This window comes from Nerophis ophidion, linkage group LG08, assembly GCF_033978795.1.
Source record: "Nerophis ophidion isolate RoL-2023_Sa linkage group LG08, RoL_Noph_v1.0, whole genome shotgun sequence".
Lineage (NCBI taxonomy): Eukaryota > Metazoa > Chordata > Actinopteri > Syngnathiformes > Syngnathidae > Nerophis > Nerophis ophidion.
In genome coordinates this window covers 62,248,660-62,272,210 of record NC_084618.1, presented here as the reverse complement: position 1 = coordinate 62,272,210, position 23,551 = coordinate 62,248,660, and the positions used below count along the sequence as shown (strand labels likewise).

The 23,551-nt window shown below is 38.6% G+C and overlaps 2 protein-coding genes across 4 annotated transcripts in view; both read right to left on the bottom strand.

Annotated features, from left to right (window-relative positions):
* Window positions 1-6,533, bottom strand: part of telo2 (TEL2, telomere maintenance 2, homolog (S. cerevisiae)) — a 17,014-nt gene extending 10,481 nt beyond the window's left edge. The window contains exons 1-9 of the mRNA XM_061909281.1: window positions 6,395-6,533; window positions 5,445-5,814; window positions 5,101-5,378; window positions 4,964-5,032; window positions 2,878-3,025; window positions 961-1,063; window positions 823-891; window positions 613-754; window positions 405-541 (exon numbers count right to left, since the gene is read on the bottom strand). Coding sequence (XP_061765265.1) covers window positions 405-541; window positions 613-754; window positions 823-891; window positions 961-1,063; window positions 2,878-3,025; window positions 4,964-5,032; window positions 5,101-5,378; window positions 5,445-5,785 — 1,287 coding nt within the window. The 5' untranslated portion in view covers window positions 5,786-5,814; window positions 6,395-6,533. The remainder of the gene's footprint in view (window positions 1-404; window positions 542-612; window positions 755-822; window positions 892-960; window positions 1,064-2,877; window positions 3,026-4,963; window positions 5,033-5,100; window positions 5,379-5,444; window positions 5,815-6,394) is intronic.
* A 2,495-nt stretch (window positions 6,534-9,028) lies between these two features.
* Window positions 9,029-23,551, bottom strand: part of rab11fip3 (RAB11 family interacting protein 3 (class II)) — a 55,246-nt gene continuing 40,723 nt past the window's right edge. For 2 of the 3 annotated variants that reach the window (XM_061909277.1, XM_061909279.1), the window contains 9 exons: window positions 19,471-19,608; window positions 16,688-16,723; window positions 16,490-16,583; window positions 16,181-16,425; window positions 15,725-15,806; window positions 15,512-15,649; window positions 11,418-11,573; window positions 11,197-11,337; window positions 9,029-11,111 (listed from right to left, as the gene is read on the bottom strand). In XM_061909277.1, coding sequence (XP_061765261.1) covers window positions 10,998-11,111; window positions 11,197-11,337; window positions 11,418-11,573; window positions 15,512-15,649; window positions 15,725-15,806; window positions 16,181-16,425; window positions 16,490-16,583; window positions 16,688-16,723; window positions 19,471-19,608 — 1,144 coding nt within the window. In that variant the 3' untranslated portion in view covers window positions 9,029-10,997. The remainder of the gene's footprint in view (window positions 11,112-11,196; window positions 11,338-11,417; window positions 11,574-15,511; window positions 15,650-15,724; window positions 15,807-16,180; window positions 16,426-16,489; window positions 16,584-16,687; window positions 16,724-19,470; window positions 19,609-23,551) is intronic. The other variant, XM_061909278.1, reaches the window with a different exon arrangement.

The following is a 23,551-nucleotide window of genomic DNA, read 5'->3' as shown; positions in this document are numbered from 1 at the left end:
GCACAGGCAGCTGTCCTTGACTTGATATTTACCTTCTTGTGAAGAGTGAGCAATAAAAAATGCAATAAAATCAACATTATTGTTGGCACCAGATCTAATTATTCAGAAACATCAGTTTACTTCTTTGTTTATAATGTATATTTTTAGTTGTATTGACCTATATTTTCTGTATTCTTTACTTTTATGCTGCCTTTTTTTTCCCAGCAGCTATTATATTTACTGTAATCTTTGTAAATGGTAATTGCTTTATATTTATATACTGTATATATATATCTATTTATATATATATATATATATATATATATATATATATATATATATATATATATATATATATATATATATATATATATATATATATATATATATATAAATATATTTTTTTGTGCCGTTAAAACACTGACCTCGAACGTGAGCTTGGTTTCATTAATGTTCATGCGGGAGCTCAAACACTCCCCCACCACCATGCCCATGTGCCTGACACGCACCACATTGCTATCCAGGTGGCTCTGCATGCCTCCCAGCATGCACTGCAGCAGCTCTGCACCATGAAAAAACACACCATTAGTGACTGCGGTATAATGCCCCAAAAAGGAGAGGGAGCAGTGGTACCTGAGCGTAACTCCTGCAGCTCAGCGTCATCCAGCAGACGGATGCAGAGCAGCAGCGTCTTGCTGACGTACAGCTGCTGCTCCAAAGGTGTGTGTTTCACCGCGCTGGGATTGGCCCACGCTTGGGATACAGACCGCAACACCTAATAGCACACACACACACACACACTACTAGAATCACACTACAATTTGATACGCTAATACTACTCACTTGGATTAACAGCAGTCTTCTGTCTTTGTCTGCAGCCAGGTAACCAAGTAAAACCCTCAACGTGCGAGTCTAGGTGAAAAATAGAATAAATGCTTCATCATATTTGATTTACAAAAAAAACTGAACCTAACAACTTACTTCATATTTGTATTGTAGTAGGAGCAGTTTATGTGTAATGACAAATTGGGCCGTTTTATTGGTTAACACAAAATTCCCTATGATTCTACCCAAAGCATCCGGCCTGGGAAAAAAAAAAGAACAACACAAGTTAATATCTTACTGACACAAATATAAAACATAATGTTTTTCCTCTGAAAAAAATCTAAAAGGAGGTTGATTTATATTCACAGTCTAGGCATCTATACATCAAAACTGACAGGTGGCACCAAATGACTTAAATCCCCAAACAAGTCAGAGCCTTTCTTCCAGGCACTCACACACACCAGTCGCAACACAGTGTAGCTGGTTAAAAAGTGTCTTAAAGGTTGGGTAAGTCAGCAAGAAAGGAGGAGTTATGATGCAGATTTTTTGTAAACCCGTTAGAGTCGCAGAAAAAATAATTCTTAAGAATCCAAATTTAAAAAGACGTTCTTAGGCCATCTCTGCGCTCACTTAATGCGCATATACCATACATTAGCAGCGAAGAGAACCTTTTGTAACCTGTAACCTGTTTTAAAAAAAGGTTTTATTACAATCAACATTGTTAAAATCGAGTATCACTTTGAAACAAGAATCAATTCTGAACTAAATTGTCACCCCAAGAATTGGAAGTGAATCATCAGTTGTAAGATTCCTATCCCTTATTATGGTGATCAATGAAGCGGAGTCAAAAAACAACTGTCTACAAGCTAAGAATTATGATTTACATTTTAAAAATTGCAATCTACTAATTCTTATTTATTGCACACATCTTGAAAACATACACTTTTTCCATTCATAGCTCCTACTCTTTCAATGAATTATGATAATATTTAGCAGGACTTTTCAGCGTCTCCAAGGACAAGTTCTCTTTTTATACAATAATAAATACACACTGTAACCCTCGTTCATTGGAAGTGCTCTTTTTCTACAGTTGTAACCTGCATTAATCCAAAATGTCTCCATCTTTATTATTCACCCATTCGATGTGCAGTCAATGGCTATAGATTTAACTATGAAACAGTTATAAGGGATGTTTACATTAGGGTTTTATGCTGCCAATTCTGATCAACCCCGAGTGAGATCAGCCGATACCAATATAGACCACATGTATAAACTGTACATTTTTCAATACATTTATTGTAAGTGCTACTGACAGTGTAACAATATCAAAACTAATTATTTATTTTCTTTGATAACAGAGAATTGTCAATAGTACACGATGACTTACCAATAGCAAAAACGACAATCTACCACTTATTGAAATAATTTTTGCGCTCAAAGTCCTTCTGTGTCCACCGACATATTCTCCGCATTGATAAAAAAATGTTATATCTACCTAATCACTCTATAATGATCATATACTGATAATAAGCCTGGTATTGACGCCACCAAGTTATGGATGGATCCACCTCCCTCCTTGTACTGACTGTGACAATGCTGACACACCAACAGTTGCTGTTATAATAACATCTCTCTACTCTTATTAATCTACGTGTTAATTTATTGTTAATAGCTGCTTACTTTCTACCGTTCCATTGAGACTTCCCAAACTTTACTGTGCAGTAATTTCTTTGTGTTGTTTCAATCTTTACTGTGCACTAATTTCTTCGTGTTGTTTCAGACTAGCTTAGCTATTTATTAACATGCCAGCTCCTAGCTTGGTCTGTGTGAAACATGTTAAGCCCAGTCCTGCAGTGACACCTAAGATACAAGATACCTGAAGCTACAACCACCATCTGCCACTCTTTTTCCAGGACCGGTCAGAACCCTTTTTTTTTTTAAGTATATTTTCCCAAAAACTGGCATTAAAAAAAGAGTGTCTGTCTTATATTCTGAGCCCTCTCATATTCATAATAAGATTGGTAATCGGAGAAGCATGATGATAAAGCACTTAAGCTCTGCCAGCATCCTCACCCACAGACAGCCTGCACCAGCCCGGTGAGCACACTCTCCATCCATCGCTGCGGAACATTTTCCATAAGCTTCCAGCAAACCCTCTGCCATACCATGTCTGTGCGTGTGAGGGCGGACATTCGAGGGCACATCACTGCCAGAATTAAACCTACAAGGAAGTAAAACTAAATCAATTATTAGGAACATTTAAGGTGGAACTCTAGGAAACACGCTTTGGGCTTTAAATTAGGTACACATAAAGAAGAGTTGTATAGAGGATGATGGGATTAAAAACATGTTAAAGCAGATATTTTGGCATTATGAATCTAATACAGCCGTTCCTCGTGTATTGATGTTAATGGGTTCTGGAACGCAATAATCAAATTTCAGCAAAGTAGGAATCATTCATTATAAATCAAATATTTACAAATCTAGAGCATAAAAAATAGGTTTACGACTTTCTAAATATGTTTTTCAATATTATTAGAGCCCTCTAGACACGTAATAACACCCTCCATTTACCTGTACACTCCTTTAATCAATATAGTAATGCTGCCTAGTAGCCATGATACTAAACAGCTTGCTCTGATTAGTTTGGTCTCCTCTAGTGGCCAATACTACTGTAATATTGATATTTTGTTTAGCCATTTTTATGCTTGAAATGCTCAATTTATATCAAAATAGAATGTAGAATGCTTTAAGAAAATAAAGAAATATACACCATACAGTGAAGCCGCAATAATTGAAGTGCCATATGGTGAGGGCAACTGTATGTTGATTATTCTACTTTGCAACAGCCCGACACCACAGTAAGATATGTTTTTAAAATTGAGGCACTGCTTGAGCATTTTCTCCTTATTGACATAACTAAATACTGCAGGGAAAATCAGAAACACAATCCTAGTAGATTGCAATAAAAATGGGTATTATATTACTATTATTTAAAGAATTAGCTACATAACTAGAGATGTCCGATAATATCAGACTGCCGATATTATCGGCCAATAAATGCTTTAAAATGTAATATCGGAAATTATCGGTATCAGTTTCAAAAAGTAAAATTTACGACTTTTTAAAACGCCGCTGTACGGAGTGGTACGCGGATGTAGGGAGAAGTACAGGGTGCCAATAAACCTTAAAGGCACTGCCTTTACGTGCCAGCCCAATCACATGATACCTACGGCTTTTCACACACACAAGTGAATGCAAGGCATACTTGGTCAACAGCCATACAGGTCAAACTGAGGGTGGCTGTATAAACTTTAACACGGTTACAAAAATGTGCCACACTGTGAACCCACGCCAAACAAGAATTTACAAACACACTTCGGCAGAACATTCGCACCGTAACACAACAGAACAAATACCCAGAACCCCTTGCAGCACTAACTCTTCCGGGACGCTACAATATACACCCCCCCACCTCAACCTCCTCATGTTCTTTCAGGGAGAGCTTGTCCCAAATTCCAAGCTGCTGTTTTGAGGCATGGTAAAAAAAATCATGCACTTTGTGACTTCAATAATAAATATGGCAGTGCCATGTTGGCATTTTTTTCCATAACTTGAGTTGAATTATTTCAGAAAACCTTTTTACATTATTTAATCTATCCAGCGGGGCATCACAACAAATTTAGGCATAATAATGTGTTAATTCCACGATTGTATATATTGGTATCGGTTGATGTTGGAATCGGTAATTAAGAGTTGGACAATATTGGAATATCGGATATCGGCAAAAAATCCATTATCGGAAATCTCTAATCATAACTCCTTGGCTCTCTGCGACGTGGTTCTCATGTTTAAGTGTGACCGGAAGAAATGCTCGGTCGTCTTGTCTTGCATAAATGTGTAGTCCCTGAATGTAAGACAACATGTCTTTTAAAGACTTTGTAGGTGTTAGTATTGTTATATTTGGGTCACGGGTTAATACAGTATATATGACTTGAGTAGATGATATGTACGGAACAATTAGGAGAATATACCCCGCCTTCCGCCCGATTGTAGCTGAGATAGGCGCCAGCGCCCCCCGCGACCCCGAACGGGAATAAGCGGCAGAAAATGGATGGATGGATATCCAAAGTTTCATAAGTCCTGTATATTTACTTACCGCTATGTCCCTGAGCACATAGTTTCCCGAGTGTTTGAGACACAAATACCAAGGAACAGCTCGTGCCATCTGTTAAAGACCAGAAAACAGATTAACAAAAATAAATATTGTTATGTTCTACAAATGCCACGCGTCACCTTTGAGTGCCTTGCATGTGCGCTCCAAGGCAGTGAGCATGGCCGCAGCCAGTAGAGGATAGTACTGCTGAGGAAGAAAGGCAGGTTTGTTCTTGTGATGCAGTTTATTGGCAATGAGGTCCGGCAGTGCCGCTATTCGCGCTAGGAGAGCCTCTCGGAGCTGCGGGGAGTCAGAGGGTCCAGTTTCCAGGCAGTAGGACCACAAAAGGTCAGCCATTCGACCATTTTGAAGGAATCTCTCCATGATGCTGATCAAGTGGTCCAGATTTGAGCCAAGCCTGCAAAAATGCAGCATATGTTAATACACTAAATGCTCAGCATGCCTTCTTCTATGCATCTCGTACCTTAGCCCTCCGATTCCCTCCATCAGTACCATGAGAGCTTGTTCAGGAGGACCACGGAGGAAGAGGCCATCCCATAATTCAGAGCGCTGTGCAGCCGTGAGGTTGTGAAACCAGTCGGCCTGAATGTTGTGTACCAGGAACTGAAGGGTAGGAGTGAAGTGAGACTTCCTGAACTCAGTCCTCTGGGGGGAACTGGTTGGACTCAGTGGTCCTTCATCTAAATAGGAGTGGATTGTTTGAAGAGCGCTGATGGCATCTTGTTTCGAGGATGAGGAAGAAAGGCTCCTGATACACTGGGACACTTCCAGACGAAGGTCATTTGTCAGGATAGGAAATGCCATCTCTACTCACAGCCTCACCTCAGACCCTCCTACAAAATAAAAGACAATTAGAGAAAGTTAGCATTTCGCAATGACGTTTCAGAGGCATACAATATAAAACTAAATTGGGAGTTTTATTAACAATATCTATAGATTATTATATCTACTACAAACTATACCATCCATTTTCTACCGCTTATTCCCTTTGGGGTCGCTGGTGCCTATCTCAGCTACAATCGAGCGGAAGGCGGGATACACCCTGGACATGTTGCCTCCTTATCGCAGGGCCAACACAGATAGACAGACAACATTCACACTCACATTCACACACTAGGGCCAATTTGGTGTTGCCAATCAACCTAACTAACAATACTTCTAATTGTCCATCCATCCATCCATTTTCTACCGCTTATTCCCTTTGGGGTGGCGGGGGGCGCTGGTGCCTATCTCAGCTACAATCGGGCAGAATGCGGCGTACACCCTGGACAAGTCACCATCCCTTAAATAGATGCTAGCTAGTATCTCACAGGCTGGCTACCCATTGAATTGACAACCTTGTTTAACAACGCAAACAAAAAACTAGCATTTTCTTTTACAAATAAATAAAAAGAGATACGTCAAAATTCTTACTTTTTTAGTTAAGAACTGTGTTTCAACAATAATTTAACCGATAAAGACGTGTCTCTCCGCGTTGAATCGCAGCGTGGTGCGCCGTCAAAATAACTCCATGTTAGCAAAAGGGAGAAAAGAATGGTTCCGCTTTCGTGGACTGGCTTCTTCTGCTGTTGTTTTTAATCTGGTTGGGGTACATTACCGTGTTCCATGTCAATTCTGGATTTTGAAATATGTACAAAATACCTGATGCATTCGTTTTCGGGAAATAGTTTATTCGAGTTGATTTGAAAGTGTTATTTCTGTACATAAATGCAATGTATTTGTATTAGTTATTTGTATCATGGCTGTTTTTAATCCGGAAAATGCACTTTACCGCCACCTATCGTAATCTGAGTCATTGCAGCCTGATTTGAAATTGGAAAATTTCTGATGCATTTTTTGCGGAGAATAGTTTAGTCAGTGGTGTGCCGTCAGCAAGGTCGTCTCTGCTGGCCTAAAATAACCAGAAATCATGACAATAATTAAAAATACTACTCATTTTAAATATCTAAAAGTATTCATATTCTCTTCATGTCATGCTGTTGTTTTTAGGTTAGAGTTTTTAACCAATCAGAATTCAGCTATCTTACGTTGCCATGCTCTTCCAAATCTGTCTTTAGGATCAACAATGTCTGTGCACTCTAAATCAGTGGTTCTCAAATGGGGGTACTCGTACCCCAGGGGGTACTTGAAAGTATGCCAATGGGTACGTGAGATTTTTTTTAAATATTCTAAAAATAGCAACAATTAAAAAATCCTTTATAAATATATTTATTGAAAAATACTTCAACAAAATAAACTGTGACAAGAAATGCAACAATGCAATGTTCAGTGTTGACAGCTAGATTTTTTTGTGGACATGTTCCATACATATTGATGTTAAAGATTAATTTTTTTGTGAAGAAATGTTTAGAATTAAATTCATGAATCCATATGGATCTCTATTACAATCCCCAAAGAGGGCACTTTAAATTGATGATCTATGTGGAGAAAATCTTTATTTATAAAATTGAATCGCTAGTTATTTGTATATCTTTTTTCCCAAATAATTCAAGAAAGACCACTAAAAATGAGCAATATTTTGCACTGTTATACAATTTAATAAATCAGAAACTGATGACATAGTGCTGTATTTTACTTCTTTATCTCTTTTTTTCAACCGAAAATGCTTTGCTCTGATTAACGGGTATTTGAATTTAAAAAAAAATGTTCACAGGGGGTACATCACTGGAAAAAGGTTGAGAACCACGTACTGCTCTAAGTGAACGGGCACATGCAGTTGATAGATAATTGCCATAGCCAATCAGATCACCAGTGCTTTTCAGTAATGCCTTCTAGCTGGCCTCACACTGTGATTGGGTACTCACTTGGGAGTCCCAACTGTGAGTATCCAATCACCAGGGCCAAAGTATTGATTGATTGAGACTTGTATTAGTAGATTGCACAGTACAGTATATATTCCATACAAATGACCACCAAATGGTAGCGCCCAAATAAGTTTTTCAACTTGTTTAAGTCGGGGTCTACGTTGTAGAAAGCGTCAGCAAACTCACAGGTATTCACAAAGGAGAGCAGCATGTTGATTTGGTAGCAGCTACATATTTGCAAGGATATTTTCAAGAAGGATATTTAAAGAGAAACTACATCTTGTGAGACGATGTCGGCGATGAAATGGGGAAATGCACACTTCCACTCAAATCAGCCGACTATGAGGGGCGAAACGGCGTTGAATGGGTGCTACAAATTGTGAGTTAAAATATTTTATTTCTTTAGCAATTTTAATTTTGACATTACCACACAATTGCTGATGCAGGTTAATTGATTTTTTTAATACGCCACAAAATAACTATTTTTTTTACACTGTTGATGTGATTCAATGACAAGTAAATTTGTTTCTGTATAGTATTCCTCCAGCAATGGTCATGTGGTAACATCAACGATGGTATTTTGAGAGGTAATCATTGAAGTCGGACATCACTGAAGACCTAGTTGGGAAACGCATGGCCCGCCACTGAGTTTAATGAAGTTGATTAAAAAGTTGTATTTCTGTGCATGAGTGTAATTTTGTTGCTTATTATTGTATCAATATTGTTTACTATTAATAATGTATGTTATTTAAATAAATGATAAATGGGTTGTACTTGTATAGCGCTTTTCTACCTTCAAGGTACTCAAAGCGCTTTGACACTACTTCCACATTTACCCATTCACACACACATTCACACACTGATGGAGGGAGCTGCCATGCAAGGCGCTAACCATCACCCATCAGGAGCAAGGGTGAAGTGTCTTGCTCAGGACACAACGGACGTGACGAGGTTGGTTCTAGGTGGGTATTGAACCAGGGACCCTCGGATTGCACACGGCCACTCTACCACTGCGCCACGCCGCCCCTTGATACATATTTAATAGCATACAGTACACAATACACCACAACTCTATAGTGTGGTACAAACTGGGAGAACACAGGTTCCATTTAGTGGTTCTCAGGAAGTTTTGTTTACAAAAACAAAAGTTTTGCTGAGGTTGAATCCAATTTAAAGGTCATTAGCTAAAATATTAATGTTGAACTCAAATTATGCATGATATGAAACATGAGACGCACACAAGTTATTTTAATCCTTTTATTTTCCTACTCGTACACTCACTGCTTACTTTTATACTTTCTCTTTTTACAATGACTGTAATTAGATTCCCCCCTCCTGATAACAACTGGATCTATAAGGGGGTTTTCCCACAAATAATATACAGCTTTAACCAACAGTGTAATATAATTTATACATTATATTTAAAAATATGAGTATTTCATCTTTCTATAATATTTCATCTTCCCATGTCACACAACGAATGGCAAGTCCTGCGCTTTTTCTTTGGACATTGGAAGTGATATGTCGGGAGAAAAAATATGATTCCTATATACAATTTCATTATTGATTACTTCAACAAAAAGGTGACTGATGTGGTCAGTGCTTTCCTCCCCCCATTATTATCAAGTGTGTTTGGAGCACAGGCAGTGTTTTAGACTATTTGACTTCATCAGAAGAAAAAGTGAGCGTGATGAATGATAGGGATAAATTAGCACATCTTTGGTCATTTTGAAACCAGGATTTGAAAGGAATCTGTTAAAGTGCAATCTGGTCTGCTAAAAAGGAATGTAGTCATTCAGACCATCCATCTAGCCATCTTACTACCGCTTGACCGTCTACCCTATTAGCGCTCTTAAGCGTCGTTCGTGAATTGCGGACAGCTTGGATGTGGAACAATTAAGTGGGGCAGTAAAAGCAAGGAAATTAGAGAAAATCATCACTCAGTAGACTGAACCGTACAATGAAAATCAGTGTTTCCATGCAGTACCTGACTCCAAACGGGAAGACGACTCTAGAAGCTTCTATAATAAGACCCTTGAGTGGTGACAGCGGTATACAGACCAAAGCTATTGAGCCTTTGAGATGATACGCACGTCTGTGAATTAAATAATCGCCTTGAAACAAAGAAAACGTCAACCGCGTTGAATAAATACCTGTGAATAATCGAAAACAGTGCTGTACACGCTACATGCTAGAGAGCAATATACTGTAGGCAGCCTTGTTCTTTCCCGCACGTCAAGGTGAGAAAATGTTTTGTCGTTGTTCCCCTCAAGACTACAAAAATACCTAGAATCTAGAATGAGTGTAGAAAAAAACTTTACAAGTCATTTACATCCAAGGCCATATTTCATGGAGTGGCAGGTGAAAGTTTTGTGCAGAAAGCGAAGCCGTCAAGTGTCCATTCCTTGAGGTCCTTTGTCCGTTTGTCCTCCCGAGTGCAGCATCGGTGTAGTGTTGTGCAACACGTGGGGGGAAAAAAAAGCAGATGGCGGTTGAAGGAATAAAGGGCCGTCCAAGTCGATTAACGCAAGGCTGTCCCGGGACGTGCAAAAGTTGTCCTTTCACGTACATGATTGCCTCATAGGTCGGTCGTCACCTGAACGGGCGTGAATCCCACAACTTATATCACAATTTGATCCCTTTAACAAATAAAAACAAAATAGTGCAACTATAAAATTCTTCACATAACATATTTTCAGTCTTGACAGTTTCACCTGTGCAGCAAAAACATACACAAATTATTCTTTCACTCAGCAAGAGAACACTGGAGTGAGGACTCCAGGACTCTGTGTCATTGTAAAATAATAGTCATGAGATAATGCAATTTAGGATAGTAACTGTAAAAAAACAAAAACAAAAGTCACATCACACAAAAATAACTTTACAGCATTTTTCCCTCTTCAAAAATGTCCCCAGACAAACTGAGCAGTGCTTCATACGGCTTCTTCAACACCATTCAGCCTGACACCTTGCAAGTATGCAGGATACATGTGATCACCACCCATTTTAAGGCCTTCGAGGTATAGAACTGCCTAATCCTTCGCTTTTAAGTGGACGGGGGAGGGAGTGATTAACTTTCACACATTCATCCAGCTGTGCAGGCTCGGGTTCCTCTGGCCAATAACATGGAAGTCACCAGAACCTGAAGCGCACTAAAGCAAATTGTATTCTTTTAGGGGGCGTTGTTGTTGTTGTTGACGTCACGGCGGTGCCTATTTGACTTCGAGAATGGAAGGGTTGGACTCCATGATGGCCACGATTACTTTGTCAATGTAGTCCTGGAGCCTGTAGTTGATCTCTTCTTGTTTGTGAATAGTCTCCATCAACTGGGATACATATATATTAAGGTCAGTAGATGGAAATGAGTTAAAAAAAAAAAAAAAAAAAAGAAGATCACTGCAGTGAGCTTACCTCAGAGCGTGACACAGAGTTAATCTCAGCTGCCAAAGAGTCTGAAAATGAGGCCGACATGAGGCTCTTTGCTCCCTGGATGCTCAGGTTGATGATCTGGCCGTTCAGCTCGTCATTCTGCTCCTTTAGGCTGCGGTTGTCCTGAAGAGAGACATCAATACATCTACTACAAAACATACCAATACATTTACAATTTAGCTAGAGAAAGCAAAATATTGCACCTGTTTGAGTCTTTTGATCTCTTGTTCTAGCTCCGCCTCACGGGTGCGTGTCTGGTACTCCTGCAATCCCGCGCCGGGTGTCCGGCCTCTTTTTGCTTCCGCCTCCAACTTGTATAACTGTAGGTGCTCAAGCTGTTTGCGCAGATCCTCAATCAGCTGCAACAGATCAAAGGACATGTTTATCTGTTTACACCTGCATCAATCTAGCCAATATTACTGTAGCTGTGATGTGGGTGTGTTCATTCTCGCAACTTGGAAACCTTATCTTGCTCAAAGAAAATACCAAATAACAACTATAATACAGTAGAACCTTGATTTTCAAATATGCCTCAGTGTGCAAACCATGTCTTGGTGTACAAACGCTTTATTCATTAATTGTGTGTGCCGCTGAAAGCCTTAGGGAGCTGCCATTTTGATGAAATCACTTCCCAGGGCGTAGCCATTTTAGAGAGGCGGAGCCCCCTACGTCACATCCTGTGTACGCAGTCCATTACTCGGTTGCGACTTGATTGATTGATTGAAACTTTTATTAGTAGATTGCACAGTACATTACATATTCCGTACAATAGACCGCTAAATGGTAACACCCGAATAGGTTTTTCAACTTGTTTAAGTCGGGGTCCACGTTAATCAATTCATGGTATGTGTTTCTTTTCTCGCCATTCACCAAGCTTTGTCTAGTTTGCTTGTTCAAAATGGATTCAAACAAGTCATCTAAACAGCCTGGAAAGTAGGAGGGAATTGCGCTATGGACCTCTGGATTCAAGACTAAGAGAGAGAAAACCCTGGAGAAGAGAACTTCCGAGCAGTAACACAATCCCACTCCCTCCCAGCCCCTTCCTCTCTCCGCTCTTCACTCCCTTATCCATATAATCTCTCTTCCTTGAATGCGCTTACCTCTTCTGGTCAGGTGCATGCCACAAATATTCTGGGACAGCAAGGAAAATAAGTTTTTAAATGTTTTTCTTTATTGTAGCAACATGGTTAACGTTTTTGATGTTATATATACATTATATCATAACTACGACTGAACACAAGTGGAGTTGTGTACTTAACAAAAAAGGTGAAAAAACTGACATGTTTTATATTCTCGTTTCTTCAAAATAGCCACCCTTTGCTCTGATTACTGCTTTGCACAATCTTGGCCTTCTTGATGAGCTTCAAGAGATAGCCACCGGATATGCTTTTCACTTCACAGGTGTCATAGTTTTGATACCTTCAGTGACAATCTACAATGTAAAATATTCATGAAAATAAAGAAAACACATTGAAATGAGAGGGTGTTTCCAATATATATATATATATATATATGTATATATATATATATGTATATATATATATATACATACATATATATATATACATATATATATATACATACATATATATATACATATATATATATTTATATATACATATATATTAGGGGTGTGGGGAAAAAATCGATTCAAATACGAATCGAATCGTTTATGTTGTGCGATTCAGAATCGATTCTAATTTTTAAAAAATAGATTTTTTTTTTTAATTAAAAGAAAAAAAACATATATGTATATTTTTTTTAATCAATCCGACAAACCACTAAACAGCAATACCATAACAATGCAATCCAATTCCAAAACCAAACCTGACCCAGCAAAACTCAGAACTGCAATAAACAGAGCAATTGAGAGGAGACACAACACGACACAGGACAAACCAAAAGTAGTGAAACAAAAATGAATATTATCAACAACAGTATCAATATTAGTTATAATTTCAGCATAGCAGTGATTAAAAGTCCCTCATTGACATTATCATTAGAGATTTGTAAAAATAAATGTCACAGTGGCTTACACTTGCATCGCATCTCATAAGCTTGACAACACACTGTGTCCAATATTTTCACAAAGATAAAATAAGTCATATTTTTGGTTTGTTTAATAGTTAAAACGAATGTACATTATTGCAATCAGTTGATAAAACATTGTCCTTTATAATTATAAAAGCTTTTTACAAAAATCTACTACTCTGCTAGCATGTCAGCAGACTGGGGTAGATCCTGCTGAAATCCTATGTATTGAATGAATACAGAATCGTTTTGAATCGGAAACATATCGTTTTTGAATCGAGAATCAAATCGAATCGAAAAAAAATCGATATATTATCGAATTGTGACCCCAAGAATCGATATTGAATCGAATCGTGGGACACCCAAAGATTCACAGCCCTAATGTATATATATATATATATATATATATATATACATATATATATATATATATATGTGTATATATATATATATATATATATATATTAGGGCTGTCAAACGATTAAAATATTTAATCGCCATAATCACAGTTTGTTTATGGTTAGATAGATGTAATTTTTCATCAATCATTAGTGTACCCTAGACAGATCATTTTCAAGTTTTTATTACCATGATGGGACAATTAGTTTTCTTTAATTAAATGTTTTTTTAAACACTGTGTTTTTTTAAACAACAAACAAACAAAAAGAAAGACAAACACTTTTATTGAGAATTTTTAAAAAAAACCTGCAGTGCATTGGTATCTTGCCAGATTTTGTATTTTGTAGAAATACATAATTTGTATTCCTGCTGTAGAAGCACTTGGATTCAGAGGAGTAGCTACTCTTCCATGTTAACATACCAGTTTCATGCATTTATAACACAAAATGTGTATTGTTACAATCATGGTTTGTTTTGTAATTTAATCTGTGATTTTTCTACCTAATAAATGCTTCTGATTTCCTGTACATTACATGTTGTACAAGTTAATCATATTTGTTTTGCTGCATGACAATGTCCTAACCTTCTCAATTTATCAATAGTGTGATTTTCAGCTAAATGAACATTCTGTAATTAAGGGCTATCATTCAGAGCATGTTATTGAAAAAAATCTGCAACAAAAAGTCCTTCTCCACAGTATATTCCTCAACTGATGTACTATCATTTTTGTAGGTAAAAATATCACAGATTACACCAAAACATATTTGAGAATCAAAGCAGGATCGTAATGGAATACATTTTTCATTTTGTTACTGTAGCGGATGTGACGTTTTTATTTTTAAGCCGGAACTGTGAATGGTTTTAGAAGGTGTCTTGACGACAACACTAAAGAATTATAAAGATTTCCTGATGCTGTCTTTCCTTTCTGTTGAGCTTTTACCCCATTTTATTAAAGCAATTACAGTAACAATCTACATAGAATAGAATAGAATATATCTTTATTGTCATTGTACATTGTACAACAAAATTGTAAGCAAAACTAATTTAGTGCAAAATCATAACACATAAAAACATAGATAAATATACATAAAAATACCAAGCACACATGCACAGTCATTATTGTCTTGTGTTCAGCGACACTATTGCTCTCGGGTAAAAAGTGTTCTTAAGTCTGTTAGTCCGGCATTTTATTGTCCTGAATCTCCTGCCCAAGGGCATCAGTTCAAAATGTTTATGTCCAGGGTGAGATGGGTCCCTTACGATGTTTTGGGCCTTTTTGAGGCACCTGACTGTACAGTTCATCTAGGAAGGGGAGAGAGCAGCCAGTGATCTTCATGGCAGTTTTTATGACCCTCTGAAGTGCATTTCTCTTTGCCGCCGTGCAGCTGGCATACCATACACACATGCAGTATGTCAGCACACAAAGACTGAAAGATGTTTTGCATGCCATATAAACGGGCTATGAAAAAGAACACCGTCACGACCGGGTGCACTAATTTTCAAAGATCCAGCCTCACCAGGCAGCAAGAAACACCCTCCAATTTGGGTCCCTACAATTCCGCTCTTTGGTCGGAATGACGAGGCCGTCGATTTGTTACAACTCTTTATTTATGTTTTCTACAAAGCCAACCGGACATCATGCTATTAACACTCCTGAACATCCTAGCGCTCCCTCTCCTAACTTGCCCACTCACTAACACATATCACTCACCCCACATTCCGCCATAATTAAAGGGGAACACACAACTTATGGCCATCACCAAGCCATAAACTAACACAAACTGAGGCACAGTGATAGCATTGCATTTCATCAGATTGCATTAGTCATGTAATATTAATGTTTAATATTATGAGAAAGCATGCCCACCTCTTGCGTGCTCTCCTTCTCTTTCTGGTTCTGATGGCGTTCATAGCTCAGCTTGTCAGCCATCTTCTGGCGGGACTCCATCTCGTCCTTCCACCTGGTGGTCATCACATCCGTCTCGTCTTCAAGCCTCTGTTTCTCCTAGGAAACACAATCGATTAAAGGGGACGGCCAGTTTTGATTGGGAGGGAGACAAAAGACCTCCATGACACTCACCTCTTCTAATCTCTCAATGTTGGCTCGTAGACAAGGAACACAGGACCTCAGCTCACTGTTCTCTTCATCTAGTTGTTGCGTTCTGTAGCGTAAACAAGCACAATAATTATTTATCGATCTATCACATTCTATTTACACACTAGAAAAAAATGCATGGCGTTCTCATTAATCAGCACCCAAGTTTCAGGTCAGTGCCACAAGGGGGCAGCATAGAAATGTTATAAATATAGTATCAATTTACTATCCACTGAAAATGAATCAACAGACAGCCATTATTGTCTTGACAGCTGCCGACATTACATGGTGGTGGTATGGCCATGATTTGGGGCTGCACGAGTGCTGCGGTTCAATGAAAAAATAATGCTTGATGAAATGTGAGGGGTTAAGTCACATTTTTGTGAGGTACTTTATAAGGGAATCTAAAAGACAGTAGGCATTGAATGATGAAGGTTATACCTGGCTTGCAGGTTCTCCACCTCCATTCCTCTCTCCCTCTCCATTTTGCTCAGAGCCTCCTTGTGACGCCGCGTCTCGTAATGCAGCTGCTCGTCCGCAAGAAGCTCCTGCTCCTTCAGCTGCTCCTCCAAGGCGTTAGCACGGTGTACCAGATGAAGATTTTCCTGCCGTAGGCGAGTGTGCTGTTCCCCCGAAGCTTCAGACTCCTTCTCCAGCTCAGCCACGCGACGCTCGAGCAGCAGCATCTACCAAGTGTTTAGTCAAGTGTTAGCGGAATGTTATCTCCCTCAACAACTGATGACCTCTCACCTTATCTGTGATATCATTGTCGGCCAGCTCCAGAATGTCGCGGGTCAAGTCGCTCACGGTGTCCAGTGTTATTGAGCTGTTCTGCAGAAGATGCCTGCATGTGGAGGAGCAACACGTAGCTCAACATCATATTAAATCGGATAACCTTCCGCTTCGTTATCCATCAAAAACTAAATGTATCTTGCTGATTTTGCTTACCTTGCCACCTTCTTGCTGGACAGCCTCTTGCCAGCACTAGATGGGGAGAAGAACAACAGGAAAGTGGTCAGGAAGAGAAGACCGATAGAGGAAGGAGGCACTATCGTTTGCTTGTCCCCTTATCAGCAGCACCATTCCTTTCTGCTAGTGGTGCAAAGGGAGCTTTACAAATTCTAACTATTAATGAAAAAATCATACACGTCAACACAGCAAACTATGACTTCTAAAAAGTGCTGATCCAGACAAAATAATAGAGCATGAGTGTGACAAATGTACTGTTTTAAGCAGGATTATTTTTGTATTAATGTGGTCCTTTCTTCAGTTTTACCACTGCAAACAAATCAAATAGGATTTCTGGGTTACTTCTGAGTTCCTACAATTTTGCTACCGGCCACTAAACCTGTTTTCGCAAGTTTTTTTGTTTTAACTTTTAACTCAAAATGTGAAGAGGGTGGTGCAACAGAAAAAAACTTGGAAATTGGCATGACTTACTTGTATTGTCTGGTAAGAGTCACAGTAACTAAAGCAAAATTAACTATTTTCCTCAATGCACTCCAACACCGAGGATGAGGGTGATAATGAATAATCTGAAAGATTGAATTTAAAATCTTTGGGGATCTTCCGATGCTGCCGATTCTGATATCAATCATCCATGAGTGAGCTCGCCCTATACCAATACCAATCACATATATTAACTGTAAATCTTTCAATTTATTCACTGCGAGTGCTTTTCACAGTTTAACAAAATGTACACAATATTTTATTTAATTCCTTATTCTATTATACTACGTACAATTTTTTTGAGCAACGCAAAGTCAATTGTACACAATAATAAAACAAAATAATAAACTACTATTTTTCATTTAAATCTCTTTTGCCCTCAAAGTCCTCCCGCGACCAGGTTTATGCTGTGAATGTGTAAATAATAACAAAAAAAAGATTTTTAGATAATGAAAATAGTGATCTATTGATCACAATGATCATATGGATCGATCCACCTCTTTACGTGTCATGTATTTCTGACTGCGACAGTGCTAACATACCAATAGTATGATTTATTATCTCGGTATGTGTGTATTCGCCCCTGGCTGAATCGCTGCAGTGGTCACCGCAGTGATTTCATGCTTGATCACTCAAGCAGCAACTGGATCGCTGTTTTCAGAGTTCAACTACGTTCACGTTTTTTCATCACCGCTACTCATGACGTAGAACACATATCCCACTTTATCCAGAATATCAACATTTTAAGATTGGACAAATACTTATGCCACAAAGTTCTGACACAATTTTGCAAGTTTACACTTGACAAAAATCCCTTGGAAAACATTTGCGCTGAATAAAATGTTAATAGGAAACCCTATAATAATAATCTGTGAGTCTGCCAAATATCTTTTAAACTGATCGAGTCGCACAATAATTTTTTGGACCCACCGATTGCCTGGTTGCTTGTGATGTGACTCACAAGTCGAGTTCGGCCAGCCAGGTTTGCTCACATTTTCTGTCACTTCCAACGCTAATTTCATAAATTAATCATACTAAAATACACCGTAACGGTGAAATCTCTTTTTTCTGTTCAGTATCTATCACTTTTTAATAATGGGTAAATATTAAGAAAGGTGTGACCTAAGGCTGGGCGACGTAGATGATATCTGTATCAAGATGTATGTTTTTTATATTGATTGATAAAGAATAATAGATATTTTATGAATTATTAAGGCCTGACAATAAATACAGTAATACAATTTCCAACTTACCATGGGTGCTATTTATCAGTGGAGAAGGTGTCTGGTAGCCAAGTGGTAAAATAATTTCAGTAAATTTGAAAATAGTTGCAGTTTCGAGACACTAAATGGTAGTAGGGTATAAGTTATTGAACACTACACAGAGTTGCTTGGGAATCTATCTATTAAGCCGACACATTGAAAGTGTCAGAATGTTGCCGCACCGTAGGCATTAAAACCAACTAAACTAAATACTTGTTTTTGTTATTGAGTTGTTACATCAAGATATCACAGTTCCTCTTCCCACTCCATGCAGAGTGAGACAGAAAGACAGCACAACCAAACTGGGTAGTTGATACTAGAACCTGATTGGCTGTGAGCGTTGTCACCATTATCGCAGGAAAATGATACTTATATCACTGTAATTGTCTTCACAAGATAAAACGGGTTTCATGAAAACCAATTAATTCTAAAATTGTATACAAACAATTGTATTATCCTCTCTTTTGACTCTTATTCATCGATTTGTAATTTCCTTTTTAATATCTGCTGTAACATGGTTCCATTTACACATCTTAAACTTAAAAAAAATGTGTTTTATTTATTTCTTATGTTGTTTTACTTATTTATTCTGTTGTTTAAAGCTAGCTTAGTGGCTAGCTTAGCTGTTGGCATGCATTCTACTGCTTTCTCTCGGTGTTTAACATTCATCCTCCTCTATAGTGATAATGATACCCAAGATATTAAGAAATGCAATATATTTTCCATAATAGAGGTGATGACTACTATTAACTTAGGGGTACGTCTCCACACTCTGTATAGAGTTTAGTTTTGTAATTAGCTGCTAGCCTGTCAGCCGGGGGACTAAAAATGAATAAATACAGAAAGTCATTAATCGGCAATGGCGATCAACATAAAGTAAATAGGCACAGTCCTAAAAATAGTAATTGTTTTTTTAAACTATGTGGTGTGTCTGTGCAAATACAACACAACATGCACACATACACGATAGGTATATGCGTTAATCTACTCAACACTGCACACAGGAAAGAGTTGTGTTACCTAGTCATCTCTAGGTAATTGAGGCGCGTGGAGAGGTCCTCAAGGCGACTTATTTGTTTGTGACATTGGCTACAGAAAAAGTCCAGCGCCTCCTCCCTGAGGAAGCTCTGAAAGCAGTCAGGGAGAGGAGCGGGTGCGCTGGAAGGATGAGGGGAAGAAGGAGAGGAGAAAGAAGTGGTAAGTGACAGACAAGCAAAGGGTGGACTAAGGTTGGGGAAAGTTCCCCAAGGTACGCTGGGGTAAAGTGTTAGGGCTCCATTAGAAGGACATAAGGGTGACTGGGGGGAACATGTAGTACATGTAGAAAACATTTCCTATCCTTGCAGACCCAGAAAAGCCACTTTTGAACCTTTGCAGTAAACGGATTAAACACATAGTGGAGTAATACAGCAGGGAAGCCAGTGTGCTCTCCTCATGGCTACCAGTTGATTGTTCACTCAAGGAGTGAGTCAGCTCTTCCATTACGCAACTATCTGGCGCAGGTCTCTGTTTGCTAAGGCACAAAAGCACGTAAGGGCTGGTCAAAAGTGTCATATGCACAGACGTCTTCAGTCATTTATTTCTGCCTTACAAGTGGACACCCGTGCATTTGTACAAGTGATACACATGTAAGCAAACAGTGTTTACAGGTCACCAACACTCTTGTAACATGTAGATAAATATGGGTGTGTGTGTGAGTGTGTGTGTGTGTGTGTGCGTCGGCAGCGCTGCTGAGCATGACGCATATTCACAGCGAGTGGGTAAAGTTAGTGGGATGCAGTATGATTTTTCTAAACAAAGCAAATACTTTGTATCAATCAATCAATGTTTATTTATATAGCCCTAAATCACAAAAGTCTCAAAGGGCTGCACAAACCACAATGACATCCTCGGTAGAGCCCACATAAGGGCAAGGAAAACTCACACCCAATGGGACGTTGGTGACAGTGACAATGACTATGAGAAACCTTGGAGAGGTCCGCATATGTGGGCAAACCCCCCCCCCCAAACATGCTGTTTCATCTTTTAAATTATGTTTAACTTAAGCCTCAAAATGTCGAAGAAGACAACAATCCCAACAGTAGCACAGCATGTCAAAAATATCAGTACACCCCTAGCTTTTCAGCAAGTGTAATTTTGCAGTACATATTCTCAAGGGATCATACCATAGAAGTGTAACTTAGACTAGTCAGCGACTATTATGATAGCTGCATAGAAAACTTAACACATTCATTGTCTAAATAACTGGTGCGTATCAACATGGTCATTGCTTCAAAGTCTGAAGTCTGCGGTTTATTGAGAGGAGATAAGAATTCCAACATGTACAGAGCATGAGCCCCAATTTGGGAAACCCAAATTGACCTTTCGGGCACAGTTGGGACAAAAACACACACTATTAGCACAATAATGGCTTTGTGTTACTGATTTTCAGTGGATAGTATTGTCTTACTGCTATACATGCAGTACAAGGACGACTGATGAGAATATCCAAGTTGAATTTGAGTTGTATTGTCCTTCACAGGACGGAGAGTACGAAAGGTTTGCTGAAAGGTGTACTCACTTTTGTGAAATACTTGATATTCATGTAGTTTCCTTGTTGTTTACAGAAATTTCAATATATTATTGTTGGGTTTGGGCTTTTCATTACATTTCCTTGACCAATAAATTCACAGTTCATTGTTATTTGTGGGTTTAGATTGTGAGATTGTGAGTATGTGAAACCCTTTGAGGCATTCACAACTAAGGGTTATACAAATAACATTTGATTGACTGATTGATATTTTCTCAAGGGATGTGAGAAACTGTCTGTGAAATATTCTTGGCTACGGCTTTCATGCCAGTTTTAAATTGAGCAACATGAGGCCATCTAGAGGAGTTGTGACCTACCAAAAGTATTCATGATTTCCAAACTAGTTGAGACCAGAGCCGTTTATAGAGAGAGCATGGTCAACTACACAAGAGGCGCCATTTTTGCTACCATTGACGTGTGCGGCTGTATCCGCAAGCATTCAAATGCCGTTGTTCTGATAATATTAGTTTATTTGATTTTGTCAGGAAAACTACTGTAAGTCTATTTATAATTCATAACATTCCCCAGCTCAGAAACGTAAATTAAAACAAGCTTTTATTTCGTCAAAGTAAAATTTTGTGGCAGTATTTGATGGACTTTGCTGCTACATTGATGCAGGCTCTATAAAGCAAACAGACAGTGCAAGAAACGTAAAACAAATACACAGAACGACCGAAAAAATAACTAATTACCCTCACTTTGCCAAAATCGTAATTAGCTTTGGACCAACAATCACGGAGAAATTATGACTTTTCCGTGAAATATGTCAACTGTGGTGGGTGCCTCCAATGTATTATTTGATCCACTATCATCTATTATTACACACAAAATTGGATTTCTTTTATTTACTCTTTCAATGTCTACTCCGTCTATTTGTATTTGATTTTCTCTTCTGCGGTTAGCTACTACGGTACATTTTTAGACTACTTTATACCTGCATTACCCTTTCCATCCTAATCCTTTCCATGTAACTAAGCTACTGTGTGGAACAATTTCCCTTGTGGATCAATAAAGGTTGTGTAAGACAAAGTCGTATTGCATTATTTTAGTTTTACTGAGATTCAAGGTAAGGTCTGTTTTTGTCAAACAGTCTCTTTAATATGTTCATTTCTTCTATTAATATTTGTATTAAGCAGCAAGGTGGATCAGGGGTTTGTATTAGTGTCTCACAATAACAAGGTCCCGGGTTTGATGTGTGGAGTTTGCATGTTGTCTCCGTGACTGCGTGGGTTTATTTCAGGTAGTTTGGTTTACTCCCAAATATGCTTGCTTGAAATGCCAGGGATAGGTTGACTGGCAACACTAAATAGACCCAAGCGTGAGTGTTGTCTATCTGTGTTGGCCCTGTGATGATGTTACGACTGGTCCAGGGTGTACGCCGCCTTCCGCCACCCACGGGACCCCGACAGGGACAAGCGGTAGAAAATGGATGTATGGATAAATTATTTGTATTAGCTTCTGTGGGTTCTGTCCTGAACAAAACGCAGACGATGTGTCGTGTCTTTACCATGCACAAGAGTAGTGTGGCTCTAAAGTATTGACGGCCACCTTCACTTCTCATACATCCAATCCAATGTAAAAGCTTTCCGCATTTCTCACGGGTGGAGTAGCCCCATGCGGCACATCAGGGCATTTTTACACGGCGAAAAACTAATGAGGAAGTGCAGCAAACACATAACAACAGCCAAAGTTGGTAGCAGTCATGGCGCCCGGTAGTCACGTGAGTGCCTTTTGACCAATTATTGAGGAGATCGCCTAAAACCAGGTTGGCCAAACTCTATTTATACACGGCTCTGGTTGAAACTAAATCAACAGCGCCTGTGCTTGATGCAGCAAAGTAATGCACATCGTTTTGACTTAAGACACGATTTTAATAATAAGGAAATGGGTGATAAGGCCTGAAAATCCATATTTCAATATATGTATTGCAGTCTCTTGAGATAAAGATTCACAGTAAATTCCTATGTAATCTTTGGCATATAAAATTACAGTAACAGGTTAAAGGTTGGTCTACCTTTGGCTGATGACATTATTTCCAGTTTTAGGATGTGTATGCTTTGTGCAGTTGCTTTTTGTAGTTGTATTTTTCTCTTGCTAGACTCTTAGTAATCTACTTGCTAAATTCACTTTCAAAGCTTGTTACTCTCCTGTGTAACACAGTTCCAGGCAAAATTCTGCTTTAGTGTACTCCACACTTACTCTGTATCTTTTGCTACTGTACATTCAAAATAGTTAAGTGGTTAGCATCACCTTTGGCCTCCTCCTGCTCTCTTTCTCAGTGTGTCCTAATTATAATTGTAAGATCTGTCATCTATTTGCTTCCGCAGATACAAGGATTAATAACTGAGAAGTGGCTCCGGACAAACTTTGCCTAGCCACATTTGTTAGGATGTTAGATTGTTTAAGCTAAAACAATCCATTGCACAAACAAGTTTATTTCCATGCCAGTTACTTGTAAAACTAGCTGTAATCGGTTTAGAACCTGTCGGGAAGGGAAATCACAGAAACGTGTCAATGATCCGGCTTAAGAGT